Consider the following 17,372-nt stretch of genomic DNA (forward strand, 5'->3'; position numbering starts at 1 on the left):
GCTGATCTGACAGGAGGCAGAGCTCAGGCAGTAATGTTTGCTCACCCGCCGCTCACCTCTTGTTGTGCCACCTAGTTCCTAACAGGCCACGGACCTGTACCAGTCCTCAGCCTGGGACTTGAGGACTCCTGGTATAATGTAGTACAGTGGTCAAGAGTGCAGACTGTCTGTGGTCAAATTTCAGTTCTCATGATTTAAATAACCATAGGCAAAGAACGTAACCTTTCTGATCTTCATTTCTAAATGAGAATAATAATAGTAACCTACCTAATAGGTTGTTATGTTGATTAAAAGAGTTAATACATATAAAACACATAGTAGTGCCTGGCATCCGTAAGCAATCAATAAGTGTTAGCTATGATTATGCCGCCAAAAGCATGCTCACCATTACATGTGAAGAATTTACATAAATGTTGAACCACTCCAATTATTAAGTGCTTTCTTATATAAACTAATATTTTCCTCTGACTTCTACCTATCTGTCCTGTATTCTTAAATAATCATAAAGATTACTCTCACCCTCTTTGTATTTTTGAGCATGGGTATCATGTAACTCCCCTCCCCATCCCCCAAACACACACACAAACCCTTTCTCTTCTCCACATCATATACTGTCTTCTCAATTTCTTCAACCACCTTTGTTCATTATTTTGGCGCTCAGTCTCTGAAAACTCTCTAATATGTCAATGTCTCTTTTGAAGTGTGGTAGTTCGAATTTTCAGTTGAAAAGTATTTATTGAGTGTTCATTATATGCCAGGCTGGGCATCATAATCCAGTTATAGTCTGGTCAATTCTGTGAGTGGATTAGATCTTGAATATTATATTAATCTAGCCAAAGGTTAGCAAATACCTGGTTATCCTTACCACTTCCCTTTCCCATACTCGTGGTAGACATCACTAATCAATCACAGCATTTTTCCCCCTACTGGACTCAGGACTGTCCTTCAGGAACCTATGATTAAAATGAAATTGAATCTCTCACTCCTGGTATAAATGAAGATTGTACTAGCTTTGTAGTCAAATTATGACACCTGAAATATTTGAATCTTTTTCTCAGGTACTGTTCACAAAGCCAGATCTAATTCATTAATGCATCTTTAAATGATTTTTTAAAAATGTTTTTCCTTCTGATCTCTGTGTATTTATTTTTAAAAGGTTATAATCAAACTATTGTGATGTTTTCACTTGATATTTTCCAAATTATTTCATACTTTTGCAATCATAGCATCAAGAAAAAAGTTAATATAAAGATTAACTGTATGGCAATAATTGACAACTGTTACTATAATATAGAGCTTTACACATATTCCTGTTACATTTTTAATAGCTTTATTGTGATACCTGAACCCACATTTTAGTTTTTTAGTATATTCACAGGGTTATGTAATCGTCACCTAAATCCCTGTTAAATTTCATCATTTTATTTTAAACTCATTTTTTAATCCCAAAATTCTGCCATTTATTATGTATTTATTTATTTTAAGAGATGGGGTCTCACTCTGTTGCCCAGGTTTGAATGCAGTCATGCCATCACAGCTCATTGTAGCCTCAAACTCCTGGGCTCAAGCAATCCTCCCACTTTGGCTTCCCAAGTAGCTGGGACTACAGGTACACACCACCACACCTGGCTAACAATTCTGCCATTTAGACTGCTTGTTCTTGCTTGTATGTGCGAACTCTCTTTTTCTCTGCTGTAATAAAATGGCACCAGACAAGGTTAAAACCATTGTCAGGTGGCTACAGGTTGAGGTAACTCCATCCAGTACCACTTTTTTGTTTTTTAAGGTAGAATCAATTAAATAAGCTATAAAACCACCTCAACTGTGGTATCAACCAATGCCAACCCTGGCAGCATAAGAAATACAATGACAGTGTTCTACCTGTCCATCCAGTTAATAACCCCCAAAGAAAAGAAGGTAAGTTCTGGCTGGCATAACTTGTTCTAAATGCATCCATCTTATTGTTCCTAAAAGTAAAAAATTATGAGTCCTAACATTTGGCTAACAACTGATATAAACTCTTCTGGCCTGCAGTTTCAGCAGTATATTCCCAATCACCCCCTACTTCTTCTTCTTCTTTTTTTTTTTTTTTAAAAAAGATTAGGCTTAGGTTTGTTCATATCCAGTCTCTGATATCTCTTTGTAAGCAAGGAGTTGTTTTATTCGCTGCTGTGATGGTTTCTGGCACACAGTAGGCCATATATATATGAATGTGAATGAATTAATGCCTTCAACAAATATTTCTGACAGTGATTTCATGACTGCTTTTATTAGTTATTTTGGCAATCATTTATAACTGCTAACGTCTGCTTGCCCATCAGCCCTTAGCTTAAATGTCACTTCCTTCAGGACGCCTTCCTGATCCCCTCCACTAGGTTAGGTGCTCCTGATCTCTGCTCCCTTTCATACAACTCTTATGACTGATAAAAACAGCATGAGGGGGCCGGGCGCGTGGCTCACGCCTGTAATCCCAGCACTTTGGGAGGCCGAGACGGGCGGATCACGAGGTCAGCAGATCGAGACCATCCTGACTAACACGGTGAAACCCCGTCTCTACTAAAAATACAAAAAAAATTAGCCTGGCGTGGTGGCGGGCGCCTGTAGTCCCAGCTACTCGGGAGGCTGAGGCAGCGTGAACCAGGGAATGGCGTGAACCAGGGAGGCGGAGCTTGCAGTGAGCCGAGATCGCGCCACTGCACTCCAGCCTGGGCGACAGAGCGAGACTCCTTCTCAAAACAAAACAAACAAAAAAAGCGGCATGAGGGAAATTTCCATGTTTATTGTGTTCATCTTTGTATCCCTAATTCCAAACTTTCCAAGCTCGGCACCCAGCACACAGTAGGTTCTTAATATTTGTTGAGTGAATGAATAAATGAAGTAAATTGGAAATGTAATTTGTCTTTGTCTAAAGGCAAGAACTCATTCAATATAACCTAGTCACTTGTCTTGACCTTCACCTCTTTTTTCTTTAACAACCTTATTGAGGGAAAATTTACATACCAAAAGATTCACCCATTAAGCTCCTCTTACTAATTTTTTTTTCTCTCTCATTTTTGTGTGTGAAGGTCATTTTCTAATGGCAAAAATGGAAAGAAAATAGAAGTAGAATGTTGTGGAATCTTAGATAAAGAATGGGCTCTTGGAGCCCAGTTTAGCAGGGTTTACTTCTCAGTTTTACTTTTCAATTGTGACCGTAAGCAAATTAACTTCTCTAGGCCTGGGATTCTGATCTGTAAAATTGCACTAATATGAGTCTCTTCACGGCTCTTCTAAGGATTAAATGAGAGACACATGCAAAGGATCCCCAAAAACAATAACTCAAAAAATGTTGATTCCCTCCCTTCCCTCTGTCATCTGTTAACCTCAACTTCCTAAAGAGAAGGTCTATTCTTTTACCATCATCATTATTCTCTTTGGAGCCTATTTTTAAAAAATACTCAACCTTCTTGCTTCCTTCGCTACCTAAGTATTTCTGCAAGCCCACTTTGTTCTGCAGCTTAGCTTTCCTGGCACAATTGTTATAGATTTTGGTCCCTTTTAAAATTCATTCTTCAGCATATGCTTTCTCTCTCCATCTTTTGACTAGAGATCATTAGAGATCACCTGAGATCATTAGAGAACAGTGGTTTCCTTGGTTGCCATTCCCTTTCTTCTTCATTGGGAGTATTCTGCGGTGAACTCAGACATTTTATTTTTCAAAGCTTCCCGTTCTTTTAAAAATGCTTTTCCTTTTACAGCCTCTCGCTCAAAATCATACCCATCTTTTCCCTGGATCTGTTTTCTAAAGTCTTCAATCGCCTGCCTTCTTTGTGTCTTGTATTACCCTCACATCCCCCAGCTTTCTACTGCTCTCCCAGGACCAACCATTTCTTCCGCGGGAGTCACATTACATCAGCATTCCTAATGCAATATCTGTTATCTACCAGATTCTGTTTTATTCTAGGTAGTCACTTAAAAACGAACCTCGGTACTGGTCTGACTTAACATGGAAGAGGAATTGTCTAAGGTTAAACCCAAACTGCTGAGAGATTTGGGGCGGGGGGCACACATTTACATTCATTCATATTAAATATATACCTGTTGAATTTGTGCTTTTTCTCAAATGCTTCAGAGACCCGAGCTTTAGAGTAATTGGGATGGTGAAAGGATGGGTTTCCAGAAACTTCGCCCAAAATTAAAGACTCCATCAAAAGGACTGCTCCATACACTCAAGGAACACCCACCAACAAATCCCGTCTCCACAACCACCAGATTATCTCACCCGCGAGTGAGACTGCAAGGTTTGGGGGCCCGGCCGTACCACTCCGCGCTGTGCACGGGGGGTTCGTACCCATCTGGCCGCGACCGGCCGTTTCCCCCTCGCTTGGTTCTGCCCCTGCTCCCCCTGCGCAGGCCTCACAGTGCGTCTGGCCGGCGCTTTATAGCTGCAGCCTGGGCGGCTCCGCTAGCTGTTTTTCGTCTTCCCTGGGCTATTTCTGCTGGGCGCTACGCGAAGATGCAGCTCAAGCCGATGGAGATCAACCCCGAGGTGAGCGCCAGGTGCACCGCTGCCCGGAGAGCGCGAGGCCGAGGGAGAGGGAGCCGAGTCGCTGATCGGTTCGGTTTTGCTTTTTTCTTTGCATTTGCCTTTCAGATGCTGAACAAAGTGAGTGGCGTCTCGCGCCGTCTCTGGCCCCCTCCCCCGCGAGCGCCGAGGCGGGGGCGCCCACCGGCTCCGGCTGCTGGCAGGGACCAAGCCGCCCGCTGCGCGCACTGTAGACGGCCGGGCTGGGGCGTGGGCTGGGCGCCTTCCTGGGTCCCTGCATTTAGCGGGTGACTCTACGAAACCGGTCACGGGGAGACAGAGGGGGCTGCGCCCCGTGGCGAGCGAGCGCCGGGCGGAGCTCCCGAGGGCGTGGCGCGGGCAGCACAGACTCGGCTGCACGGGCATCGCGGGCGCCACGTGTGGGCCGCGCTTTGTGCTGTGTCATTGCGCCGGCCCGGGTGGGGGTGGCAGGGCGGGACTGGGGCTCCTCCCAGGCTCGGGTGCGGGCGCGGAGGGCGCGCGCCTCCTGGCCCCGCCCCCTGACAGGTGCCCACGACCCGCGTGTCCCCGTGCGCCTGGCCGCCTTGTCTCCTCTCCGCAGGTGCTGTCCCGGCTGGGGGTCGCCGGCCAGTGGCGCTTCGTGGACGTGCTGGGGCTGGAAGAGGAGTCTCTGGGCTCGGTGCCAGCGCCTGCCTGCGCGCTGCTGCTGCTGTTTCCCCTCACGGCCCAGGTAGGGCGTGGGGCCCAGGATGCGCGGGCCCCCGGCAGTGCACGCCGTTCCCCAGCTTGAGGCGTCGAGGGCTCCCCGCCCCGCCCCCTCCCCTGTAGGTGATGCGGGGCGCGCCTCCAAGGAAGGGAGGATCCTCCATTTTCGTGGTACCCTACTCCCTGGGCTCCTGTTCCAGCGGTGCCTATCGCCTTCTAGTCCATCCGTCCACAATTGCCTTAAATTTGGAAGAGAGGCAGTATCTCAGTTCCATCGATCCCGTTATCCAGGGAAATCATTCATCCTACTCATGAGTTCCCTCGAACTTGGGCTTTTTCGAGCCTCCGGTTCCGGGGAATGGCTGCTGGTTTCCCTTTAAGGGCTGTAACCTGTCAACTCATTGTTTGCTTCTCAGACTCCCACCTAGCTGTAGAATGGAGGGGGAAGGGCTGACCTAAATCGCAGGGAAACAATTAGGTTCGCTAATTCTCCGCCTCCATTACTTGGGTTTCTGATGGTCTTAAGGGGTTCTTCTCACTTCTCCACTCCCACCACTTGCACACTTGGTTTTTAGCCTCTTGAATGTATTTCTTAAAGCTTAATCATTTTTGTATGGTTTCTGTGTGGGAACCTCCTTCCTCTTCACTTATCCTTGTTCATCTCTGACCTTGTAGCTAACTGAAATAGGGGGTTATTAGCTCAGTTTTGAAAGCACCTTTGCATTTCCCTTGAAATGATTTTCCTCCTACAAGTGTGCATAGATAGATGTATCCCAAAGACAGCGTCAGATTTTTTATTTTTTTATTTTTTTAAGGATAGCTAGGATATTTGCTGTCTTGTGATGTATGGAATCCCAGTCATTAGCGCATGGCATTGTCTTATCTCCTATTGCTGTCACTTGACCGCTGATGTGGGATTGACTGAAATTAGCTTTAGCAAAACTTGGGGCATCACTCTAAAGAGTGAGGTTAACTGAAGCACCGTCCTAAGGCTAGGTGTTCTGGAAGCATCTCTAGCCAAAATCAAGAGTATGGGAAGTTCCAAGCCTTCCTCCTAGTAAGTAAGCTAAGTATTGTGGGTAAAAACACTTATTACGGCTAATAAGATGATCTCACTGACATGTTTTTATTGCTAAAGTCTTTTACTTGGGCTAAAAGGGAGCTGCCAAATTGTTGGAAGTCGAATTAGCTTTCTGGTTGACCAAATCAGTCTCCTGTCTCCAGTTGAGCATCACACAGAGGTTTTTTATTAGAGCAACCATGATGACTCGGAGGTTTTGAGCAGCATTCAGAGGCAAGGCCTCTGGGAGGCAGTGGTGCAGCATGTTTGCCTTTAAAAGCTGACTGTTCTGCTTTTGCTGAATCTTGTTTAGAGAACATTCTAGATTGTGTTATGTTTGAAAGAGCTCGATACTTTGTCCTTTAGTTTCAATTCAACCTATCAGATTTATCGAGCGCCTATTCTGCTACACAGAATGCCTACTGGACAAAACACTGAAGCCGATTGAAAGAAAAGTTGAGGTTTTATAGGTTGACTCCAAAGATGCTAATGTTAATTTGGAAGGCATTTAATTTTTGACTAAGGGAATGTTATGACCCCCTACATGGACCACTTCTGAAACATTAAGTGCTAGTAAACTATTTACAGAATGATTTCCATGGAAGAGCTCAAGCAGCCCTAAAGGATGGTGCTATCCCATTTTAACATTTCATCTAATTAGCCTAGAAAATGAAAAACACTGACTGGTCAATGAATACTAAGTTGAAGATCCAGTTAGAAGCGAAAAAGTTCTGCTAGTTGGGAGTTTAAGTTGATCTTCTGGGGTAAGAGATCTTACTCTTCTGTTAGTACCAGAGAGCAAGCTTACACTTCAGTTCATGTACAGAAATGCAAAGCTACTAGAATTGGAAATATGTTTCTGATGGTCTGTCTGGTTTTGCTCGTTATGGGAAATCAGTGTTTCTATAGTGTTAGTACCCTACTCTTTAACTGGGAAGTCCTAACTTATTTTTTATATTTTTATTTTTTAGAGACAAGGTCTCAAACTCCTGAGCTCAAGTGATCCTCCTGCCTCAGCCTCCCTAGTAGCTGGGATTATAGGCGCAAGCCACTGACCCTGGCTCAAGAAATCATAACTTCTAAGGTCTTTAAATCTAGTTAGTGAAAAGTCCAGATAGGCTTACTAAATTACTATACAAAAAGCTAGCAGATGCTTTGAGGAAATCTGTTTCCTAGTCTGATGCATTTACCAGTCTCTATCCTCCTCCTCAAATTGCCAGTCTGTCCTCAAAGTAAACCGTTTAGCTGGCAGGGACAAGCTAGTGTCACATCTTCCTCTTGTAAAATCACAGCCCAATACCCTGGATCAGTTGTCTTTCCTTCCTTAAAAAGAGGGCAGAGATAATGGTTAATTTCTTTCACTTGCTCTTTTCAGCAGTTAAGGCCGTTTTTGTTTTTGAAGCGAAGTGTACTTAAGCTGAGTAGAAGTAGAACTTTAAAGAATAATGAAATGTAAACCAGCTGGTGCTCTTGTTGGGCATTCAATTGACTGAAGCTTTATTTAGGATGCCTATGTGAAATAGTTGTTAAGTGTTAAAGGGAGAAAACAATGAACTGGTTTCTTTGTTTTCTGATTTCATGACACCATTTTGGGCTGAAAGATTGCAGTGGTGTCTAGACACAGCCTTGGGCAGTATCCAAGGTAGTCACTGCACTGCAGCACCAGGGCGGAGTCTCCGAAACTCTCAGAGCCCCACTGGCTGGCATGGGTGGTGTAGGAGGCAGACAGACAGACGGGCCCTTCTCTGGGAGTCAGCCGACATCTAGAACCAGGACTCCTGGTCACACATCCCACTGGTGTTTCCATTTAGGTGGTAGAACTCACTGTGCTGCCATCTGTTCTTTGCACGTTCATTCTGAGATGTAAAAACGCTTTTTACATTCGCAGCATGAGAACTTCAGGAAAAAGCAGATTGAAGAGCTGAAGGGACAAGAAGTTAGTCCTAAAGTGTACTTCATGAAGCAGACCATTGGGAATTCCTGTGGCACAATCGGACTTATTCATGCAGTGGCCAATAATCAAGATAAACTGGGATTTGGTAGGTGTGGGTTTTGAGGCCAGCCATCCTGAGCTTGAACTTGAAACATGGAGTTCAGAAACAGCTGTGTTCCCGAGGTCAGAGATGCTGTACCTTTTGAAACCATTTTGTAATGATGGTGTCAGACACTTAATCTGACTCACAGTCCTCCTCAGAAAGGATTCCTAGCACTTCCAAATTTTGAAATGGTCCCATTTCACAAATTTTAGAGCTGAAAGTTCAAATTGAGGTCTTTTGAAATATACATGGTTATTGCTATAGGTTTGTAATTAGTGTCTCTTAAGCATTTTGTTAATGCTCAGTGTGGATAAGCCTATGTCAGTGGTTAGCCAGTCAGATGTCTCTATGCTGGTCTATTTTGCTTCTTTACATTTCTATTCAAGATCTTTATTTTCTATCTGAATAACCGAATTACTAAGGTTGAATTTTCTACCCCAAAATAATCTTGGTTTGGGAACCATTTTTATTAGAACATGATTATAGCGTCATGTATATAATAGATGTTAACTGTGCATTCTTAGATGCTGTAGATACAGCAGGTAAACAAGGCAGCCCCGGCTTTTATGGTGCTAGAAATCTCAAATACATTTTACAAATTAAGAATTGTTGTGAAAAAGTGACAGGAGATTTGAGAGATGAGTGAGGTGGGAGGGAAAAGGGGGTCCAGGGTAGATGAAAGCAGTGAATAGAGAGGGGTTAGAAAAAAAGGCTGGGGGAAAAGGTAACAGCTCATCCACAACCCTGGAGGCAGTATTAAAGATTCAGGTTGCTCAGCATGTTCAGCAAAGACTTAAGTCAACAATAAATATGTACCCACTTGTATTTTATCTATACTAATACATCCATTTTTTTTTTAAGAGGATGGATCAGTTCTGAAACAGTTTCTTTCTGAAACAGAGAAAATGTCCCCTGAAGACAGAGCAAAATGCTTTGAAAAGAATGAGGTAAGAGAACTTTCAGAGCATTGCCTTTAAATAACTCTAGAGATTTTTGTGCTAATTATTTTCTTTCTTCCGCAGGCCATACAGGCAGCCCATGATGCCGTGGCACAGGAAGGCCAATGTCGGGTAAATGCAAATACAAATCAGAGCCAGGCTGCCTGGGTGCCATCTGTGTTTCTACTGAAATTGTGCAGGAATCTCTTACTGGAACACAGCAAATGTTATCCACCCAAGGCCAAATGACACCAGAAAGTTCTACCCAAATAATGCTTTGACTAGACCTGTTCATAAAAAAGGCTCTTCAGAAATTGTACTGGTCATTGAAATCTTGAGTAAACTCAAATTGACAGTATTTTGTTTAGATCCAAATGAGTCTTATAGGCCAGGCATAGTGGCTCATGCCTGTAATCCCAACAATTTGGGAGGCCAAGGAGGGTGAATCACTTGAGCCCAGGAGTTTGAGACCAGCCTGGCTAACATGGTGAAACCCCGTCTCTACAAAAAATACAAAGAGTAGTGAGGTCCATAGTCCCAGCCACTTGGGAGGCTGAGGTGGGGGAGAATTGCTTGAGCCCTGGAGGCAGAGGTTGCAGTGAGCTGAGACCATGCCGCTGCACTCCAGTCTGGGTGTCCCTGTCTCAATAACAGAAACAAATGAGTCTTATAGAGTATATACCTCTCCTAGTAAGTGAGCATTTAAAATAATCTTCACAGGCTTGTTGGGGAGAATGAAATGTACAACGAAGGACAAGTTCTAGAAGGCTTGAATATACCATAATCTGATGAGAACCTCTGAATCAGCTGCTAAATTTAAGTCAGATCTCAGTGTCCTTTTTTTTTTTTTTTTTTTTTTTTTTTTTGACAAGGTCAGGCTCCATTTCCCAGGCTGGAATGCGGTGGTGTGATCTTGGCTCACTGCAACAATTCTCTCACCTCAGCCTCCCGAGTAGCTGGGATTACAAGTACACACCACCACACATACTAATTTTTATATTTTGTATAGAGATGGGGTTTCACCATGTTCAGGCTGGTCTTGAACTCTTGTGAGCTCAAGTGATCTGCCTGCCTCAGCCTCCCAAAGTGCTAGTATTACAGGTGTGAGCCACTGTGCCCAGCCAGATCTCAGTGTTTTTATAACTACAACTGGCCGCCATTTTCTAGCCTTGATCTTGGTTGAGATACTTAGCCTCTCTAAGCCTCAATTTTCTCAGTAAAAATCCTGTAGTAATAGCACGCTCATAGAGTTGTTCTGACAGTTAACAGTATATTTACCTTAGTGGGGTTAGAATAGGGCCTAATGTAAGATATACATTAAATATTAGCTATAATTTCTAAAAATCAAGTCAGTTCAAGCGTATTTCACTTGAATTGCAAGATAATTTTAAAAATAAGTTCAGTTTACACTCATTTTCAAAAATTTCTTGACTTTCTTTAGGTAGATGACAAGGTGAATTTCCATTTTATTCTGTTTAACAACGTGGATGGCCACCTCTATGAACTCGGTATGTTTTATTCCATTTTTGGAACCCAATGTAGTTTCATGCATTCTTTCAGACTGAATTTCTCTTGATATATTGTGTGACTTTGTGGCACTTGGCATATCATTGTTTATAAAGCCACAATAACAAAGTATTCTCATGAGGGCACCTAACCCCTTATTATCCCCAGAGCAACTTCCTCAGGCAACTGACTAGCATCCCCTAGTATCATCCTTTCTGGGCAGAGTACGTCTGAAAAAGGATCAGTGCCTGAATATGACCTTACTTGTCTAAAAAGAATCTGGACATGTTGGAATAATTTGTGTTAACTAGTTTATGGCATCAAGAAAGATGACCCACCTTGTAAGATTTCATTCCTTTTGTATTAACGGAGAAAGACTTGTAACTCTGGTCTCAAGTCAAGATACCACCTACAGGCTTACAAAGGCAAAGGAATAGTGAAGGCAATCTACAGTTGTTGGAGGGCAGATAAAATCTCAGGCGTCTCCTCCTCTTGCCTCCATCTTCCCTATACCCCAGAGACTGCATCTGACTTTTGTTCTGTGGCCCTTTCCAAGGGTTGGGGCACAGGCCCCTTTATTAGGGTAGCTGACTTGAGCTTGTGCGATCTTGTTAATTGTAGACTAGAATTGCCTGGGATGGATGCCTAGGGACACTTGAACCTCATTTGCAGCCTGTTGCTTCATAACCAGGCTTCCTTTTGTGGGTTTGGCAGTGGTTTTTGGAAGAATCTAAAACTTCCATCTGGGCTAGGTAAGCACGGTAGCCAGAAAACATGCAGAGAAAATTGACATGCCTGGCTTCTTTGTTACAGATGGACGAATGCCTTTTCCGGTGAACCATGGTGCCAGTTCAGAGGACACCCTGCTGAAGGTCATCTTTGGAATGCATCTCTTCTTAATGGGCCTCACAATTCTTTGGCCAAATTTTCTGTTCTAAAGTGCTAACACTCTTCCAGGACAGCCAGCATTAGTTGCCTGGGTTAATAGCAGTCTTTAGGGCTGCAAGATCCTCTTAGTAACTCTATCTACCTTATTTTATTGCGAGTGGTTTTAAACAGGGCTTCAGAGACACCCTGAGTAATCTGTTTCATGTGCTGTCTTTAGTCCACAGTTAGAATTAGCCTGAAAGCTGTTGCTTTGCTTCCTGGTAGGATTAAGGTGACCATTGTCCTCTCGTCAGATTATATCATAGCTGAAGACTCATGTAACAGCAGCCTTTCACAATCCTTCTAAGATGACTGGATTTGGGTCAGTCTTGGAGGTAGTGTACTATAGATTCCAGTTAGTTAAATTTAGGAGTTTTTCCTTCCCACTGCTCTACTGTTACAAGAACAAAAGAAGCAGATTTAAAATCCACCTGACAAAAACTGTTAATATCCAGGATCACTTTGTAACCATCCTGGACAGAAAAGTGATTCTGGATAAAGGTTGGTAGACGACTCTAGGCCTCTTTACTAAAAAATGAGTCCCTAGAGTTGAATCAATTTGCTATTATAAAGGAAAATTTCTTAATTATGATATACAAAATACTGTTTTTAGCTTGCTGTGCTGAAGAAAAATATACAAACTGCTGTTAAAATATAACTGTACTTAATTTGAGTAGTAATAGTATAAAATCTTTACAGAACTTACTGTGTGCAGACCAGGACTCAGCAAGCATTTTCTATAAAGAGCCAAACAAAATATTTTAGTCTTTGTATGGCGTATGGCTCCGTTGCAAGTATTCAGTTCTGCTGTTACAACTCAGCAGCCCATAGACACTCTCTAAATGAATGTATGTAGCTGTTTTCCACCAGCACAGGCTGGGTTGGGCCCACATGCTGCAGTTTACTGACCCCTGTTCTTAGGTGCTCTTCTAGGTGATGTATGTCTTTTATAGAAATCCTTTAATGACACAGTGAGGTAGGTATTATCCCCATTTCCGAGCTGAGAAAACTCAGTTTAAGGCCTGAGGTCAAGGACTTACGTGGCAAACTGGTTCAAACCTAGATAGTCTGGCAAGGCGCAGTGGCTCATGCCTATAATCCCAGCATTTTGGGAGGCTGACGTGGGAGGATTGCTTGAGCTCAGAAGTTCAAGACCAGCCTGGGCAAAATGGTGAAACCCCGTCTCTACTAAAAATACAAAAATTAGCCAGACCTGGTGGTGCATGCCTGTAGTCCCAGCTGCTTGGGAGGCTGAGGCACAAGAATTGCTTGTTACCTGGTAGGCGGAGGTTGCAGTGAGCCGAGGTTGCACCACTGTATTCCAGCCTGGGCAACAGAGCAAGACTCTGTCTCAGAAGAAAAAAAGAAAACTTAGTCCACATCTAGAGTCTGTGCTCTTAGCCATTGTACAATACCAATATGACCTTTCTTTAGAAAAGACCTCTCTTTGGAACTTCACAGACCTGATAGCCCCAAGATGCTAGTGGACCACATTATGCCACTCTTAATAGGGAGGGTTGAGTGCTCTCATCTGTCAGACACACCTGAGATCAGTTAAAGCTAATTCTTGGTATTCAAGAGGTATGTGGGAATAGTAATATGGAATGAAGAATAGACCTGGAGAGCCAGGATGGGATGGAGGGGCTTCATGAGAGAGTCAGAATTTACTTAGTGAGAATAAGAAAACAGGCAGAATTTCTGGTCTTTGATCCATTTGGAGGAAAGAGACCTTGGTCCTTCCTAGTAAAGCTTTAAGGTACATGCTAACTCATCTAACACTGCACTAATAACATAAAAATATGTCCCACCTAGGATACAAGTGTCACATGAGTAGAATTTATAAGGTGTGGGGAAGGTAAAATTTTTGTAAAGAAATGGGGTGGGGAGGGACTCACTATGTTGCCCAGGCTGGTCTTTAACTCTTGGGCTCAAGTGATCTTCCTGCCTCAGCTTCCCAGAGTGCTGGGATTATAGGCGTGAGCCACAGTACCCGGCTGAAACTTTTTTTTTTAACTTTTCTAATTAGAACCTTATTTAAAATTAAAAGAGTTTCTAAATTAAACCAGCATTTTAGTTAAAATTCTTACCCTAAGTAAGGCTGGTTCTGTATGGTTAAGGATGTTTTAGGTTATCTAAACGTCACACTAAATTATTAAACTGGTGAGAAGATAACATGCATTTAACCCAAATATCCTAAACTTGAATGAATTAGGTCCGTGCACATTAGCTCATTAGCTCTGTAGAAGATGGTTATTCTCTTTAAAGGTACAGCTTTAATAGTGAAATCAATATTGTATGTCCTATAGTAAGGTCAATTCAGGGAAGACAGGTCTGGAATATTGATATATTAAAAAACTTGGTAGAGGATAAAATGTTGATGTCAGTCCAGATACTCTTTGGTTGCTTTTTTTGAGAAAGGGTCTCGCTGTGTCATTCAGGCTGGAGTGCAGTGGTGCAATCATGGCTTACTGTAGCCTTGAAGTCCTTACTGAAGCAATCCTCCCACCTAAGTCTTCTGAGTAGCCAGGACTAGAAGCGCACACCACCATGCCCAGCTAATTTTTAAATTTTTAGTAGAGATGTTGCCCAGGCTGGTCTTGAACTCCTGAGCTCAAGCCATCTGCTGCCTCAGCTTCCCAAAGTGCTGAGATTGCAGGCCTGAGCTGTGTCTGGCCCAAACTCATTGAGTTGGTGATTTGTAAATTTTAGGAGTGATGTTTCATTACCATTCTGTATCATAGAGCATTCCTTTTCTTCTTCAGGGTCTTATACTATGGTTTACAGAGCTGTCTTTCCGCTGGGCTTTTTTACAGATTGAACAGAGTAATATTTTTGATCCCAAAACAATTATATCCTAGAAGTTGTTAAATAACACTGGGATCAGTTTTCTGTTACCAGTCTTTGTCATCTAGATCTTAGAAGTAGTAACGCATGTCATTTCACCATCAATCTCTAAGGTTCCATTGCTTGTCTGTACCTAGAATACCAGAATACCAGGTAAACATTAAGGCTGTTTTTTTTTTTTTTTTGAGACGGAGTCTTGCTCTGTCACCCAGGCTGGAGTGTAGTGGCGCAATCTTGGCTCACTGCAAGCTCCGCCTTCCGGGTTCACGCCATTCTCCTGCCTCAGCCTCCCGGAGTAGATGGGACTACAGATGCCCGCCACCACGCCCGGCTAATTTTTTTTGTATTTTTAGTAGAGACGGGGTTTCACCATGTTAGCCAGGATGGTCTCGATCTCCTGACCTCGTGATCCGCCCGCTTCGGCCTCCCAAAGTGCTGGGATTACAGGCGTGAGCCACCACGCCCGGCCATGTTAAGGCTGTTTTTTAAAATGTTTACTTGGAAGACAATTTTCTTTATTCCGGGAATTTCTGAGTTACAACTTTTCACTTATGCCACCTTATGGAAGAAAGATCAATTTCCAATCTTTAGATTTGAGGAAAATAACGTTCATAGTTGTGTTTTTGTTGTTGGGTTGTTTTGTTGTTTTTTTTTTTTTAACTTTTCCAAAGCCAGGTACAAGGTGAGAAGTACAAAACCATTTGGTGGAAGTGATGTCAAATCCATGATGTAACCGTGTCTTTCCCATCACCTGATTTTTTGCTTTAAGCCTGGTTTTCAAATTAATGATGGAATTAAAGTTGATGAGGGTGAACTTTGAGCATTAATAGACCTTGGAGCCTTTCCCTATGTGACTTTGATTTTGAGCTCTTGCTGTTTGGATTTTAATGACATTTCTCCTTTCCAGGACGCTGCCAAGGTCTGTAGAGAATTCACCGAGCGTGAGCAAGGAGAAGTCCGCTTCTCTGCCGTGGCTCTCTGCAAGGCAGCCTAATGCTCTGTGGGAGGGACTTTGCTGATTTCCCCTCTTCCCTTCAACATGAAAATATATAACCCCCCATGCAGTCTAAAATGCTTCAGTACTTGTGAAACACAGCTGTTCTTCTGTTCTGCAGACACGCCTTCCCCTCAGCCACACCCAGGCACTTAAGCACAAGCAGAGTGCACAGCTGTCCACTGGGCCATTGTGGTGTGAGCTTCAGATGGCGAAGCATTCTCCCCAGTATATGTCTTGTATCCGATATCTAACGCTTTAAATGGCTACTTTGGTTTCTGTCTGTAAGTTAAGACCTTGGATGTGGTTTAATTGTTTGTCCTCAAAAGAAATAAAACTTTTCTGCTGATAGGATAGCCACAGCTGATTCTCATTTTCTTTTACCTTCCCCTCAATGTGTCAGGTTATTTTGGTAGTAATATATGAATGTCTTCCATATAAGTAACTCATACAGTGCTGCTAAGAATTACCATAAAAACATTGGTTTGATGTGTCTTTGGATTTTTTTTGCATTTGTATTGCCTATGTATACCTGTAGAAACTAATTTTTAAGGATTTTTAAATAGGCAAATTTTGTAGCACAATTTTAGACTTATAAAAATATTGAAGACAAAAAGAAAATACTGGACCTTGTAGAAGTCCCATAAACCCACCATCCAGTTTCCTCTATTGTATTAATCGGGGTTCTCTACAGGACAGAACTAATAGGATATATGTATATATAAAGGGGAGTTTATTAAGGAGTGTTGACCCACAGGATCACAAGGTAAAAGTCCCATGGTAGGCCCTCTGCAAGCTGAGGAGCAAGGAAGCCAGTCCGAGTCTCAAAACCTCAAAAGTAGGAAAACCAATAGTGCAGCCTTCACTCTGTAGTCAAAGGTCCAAGAGTCCCAAAGCTGAAAAACTTGGGAGTCTGATGTTCCAGGGGAGGATACATCCAGCACAGGAGAAAGATGGAGGCGGGGAGACTGGGCCAGTCTAATCTTCCCACGTTCTTTTGCCTGCTTTTATTCTGGCTGCACTGGCCGCTGATTAGATTGTGCCCACGCAGATTGAGGGTGGGTCTGCCTTTCCCAGTCCACTGGACTCAAGTGTTAATCTCCTTTAGCAACACTCTCACAGACACCCAGGAAAAGTACAATACCTTCAATCCAAGTTGATGCTCAATATTAACCATCACAGTTATTGACATATTGATACACTGCTATTAAGTCCATAGCTTGTTTAGATTTCCTGGCTGTTTCCCTAATGTCCTTTGTTTCAGGATCCCACATGACTGTTAGTTGCCATGTCTCCCCAGGCTCCTTTGGGCTTTGTCAGTTTCTCAGACTTCTCTTCTTTGATGACCTTGACAAATTTGAGGAGTACCATCAAGTATTTTGTAAGGTGCCCTTCTATTGGGATTTGTCTAATGTTAGACTAGGGTTATGGGTTTTGGGGAGGAAGACCACAGAGGCAAAGCGTTGTGTTCATCATATGCTATAAAGGGTACATAAGCATAATTTATCACTGATTCTGACCTCTTACCTGGCTGAGGTCGTGTTTGAAAGACTTCACTGTAAACTCACCCCCCCTGCCTTTTCTATGCTGTACTCCTAGGAAGTCACCATGCAAAGCCCACACTTAAGGAGTGGAGGTATATGTTCTATCTCCTTGAGGGCCAAGTATCTATATGAATTATTTGGAATTCTTTTGGAAGAGAGAGTTGTCTTTTTTCTCCTATTTAACTATTTTTATCAGTATGAACTCATATCATATACTGTGGATTTATGTTATAATCCAGTACTAGCTGTTGCCCACATTGTTCCGCTTCAGTTGTTGGGAGCTCTTTCAGTTG

At 42.9% G+C, this 17,372-nt stretch overlaps 1 protein-coding gene and 1 long non-coding RNA gene across 4 annotated transcripts in view; one reads left to right on the forward strand and one right to left on the reverse strand.

The window, feature by feature from the left end:
* Window positions 1-4,342, reverse strand: part of LOC129035444 (uncharacterized) — a 38,522-nt gene extending 34,180 nt beyond the window's left edge. Inside the window, exon 1 of the long non-coding RNA XR_008502193.2 lies at window positions 4,078-4,342. This is a non-coding gene — a long non-coding RNA (uncharacterized LOC129035444). The remainder of the gene's footprint in view (window positions 1-4,077) is intronic.
* Window positions 4,343-4,393: 51 nt separating this feature from the next.
* UCHL1 (ubiquitin C-terminal hydrolase L1) lies at window positions 4,394-15,891 on the forward strand. 3 transcript variants are annotated; one of them, XM_054485816.2, is made up of 9 exons: window positions 4,394-4,528; window positions 4,634-4,645; window positions 5,127-5,255; window positions 8,179-8,329; window positions 9,188-9,273; window positions 9,349-9,396; window positions 10,706-10,772; window positions 11,584-11,642; window positions 15,449-15,891. In XM_054485816.2, exons 1-9 carry the CDS (start codon window positions 4,496-4,498, stop codon window positions 15,533-15,535), a joined length of 672 nt encoding a protein of 223 aa, XP_054341791.2. In that variant the 5' UTR covers window positions 4,394-4,495; the 3' UTR covers window positions 15,536-15,891. The 3 variants fall into 3 exon arrangements, with proteins under 3 accessions (XP_054341791.2, XP_063519669.1, XP_063519668.1); XM_063663599.1 differs by lacking the exon at window positions 4,634-4,645 and having other exon boundaries at window positions 4,403-4,539; XM_063663598.1 differs by lacking the exon at window positions 4,634-4,645 and having other exon boundaries at window positions 4,414-4,528.
* The last annotated feature ends 1,481 nt before the right edge of the window (window positions 15,892-17,372 follow it).

This window comes from Pongo pygmaeus, chromosome 3 (genome assembly GCF_028885625.2).
Source record: "Pongo pygmaeus isolate AG05252 chromosome 3, NHGRI_mPonPyg2-v2.0_pri, whole genome shotgun sequence".
Taxonomy (NCBI): Eukaryota; Metazoa; Chordata; class Mammalia; order Primates; family Hominidae; genus Pongo; species Pongo pygmaeus.

Coding starts and splice junctions, on each gene's coding strand:
- UCHL1 (XM_054485816.2), top strand. CDS start 4,496: ATGCAGCTCAAGCCGATGGAGATCAACCCCGAG. Junction 5,256..8,178: donor TGTTTCCCCTCACGGCCCAG/GTAGGGCGTGGG, acceptor TTACATTCGCAG/CATGAGAACTTCAGGAAAAA. Junction 10,773..11,583: donor TGGCCACCTCTATGAACTCG/GTATGTTTTATT, acceptor TCTTTGTTACAG/ATGGACGAATGCCTTTTCCG.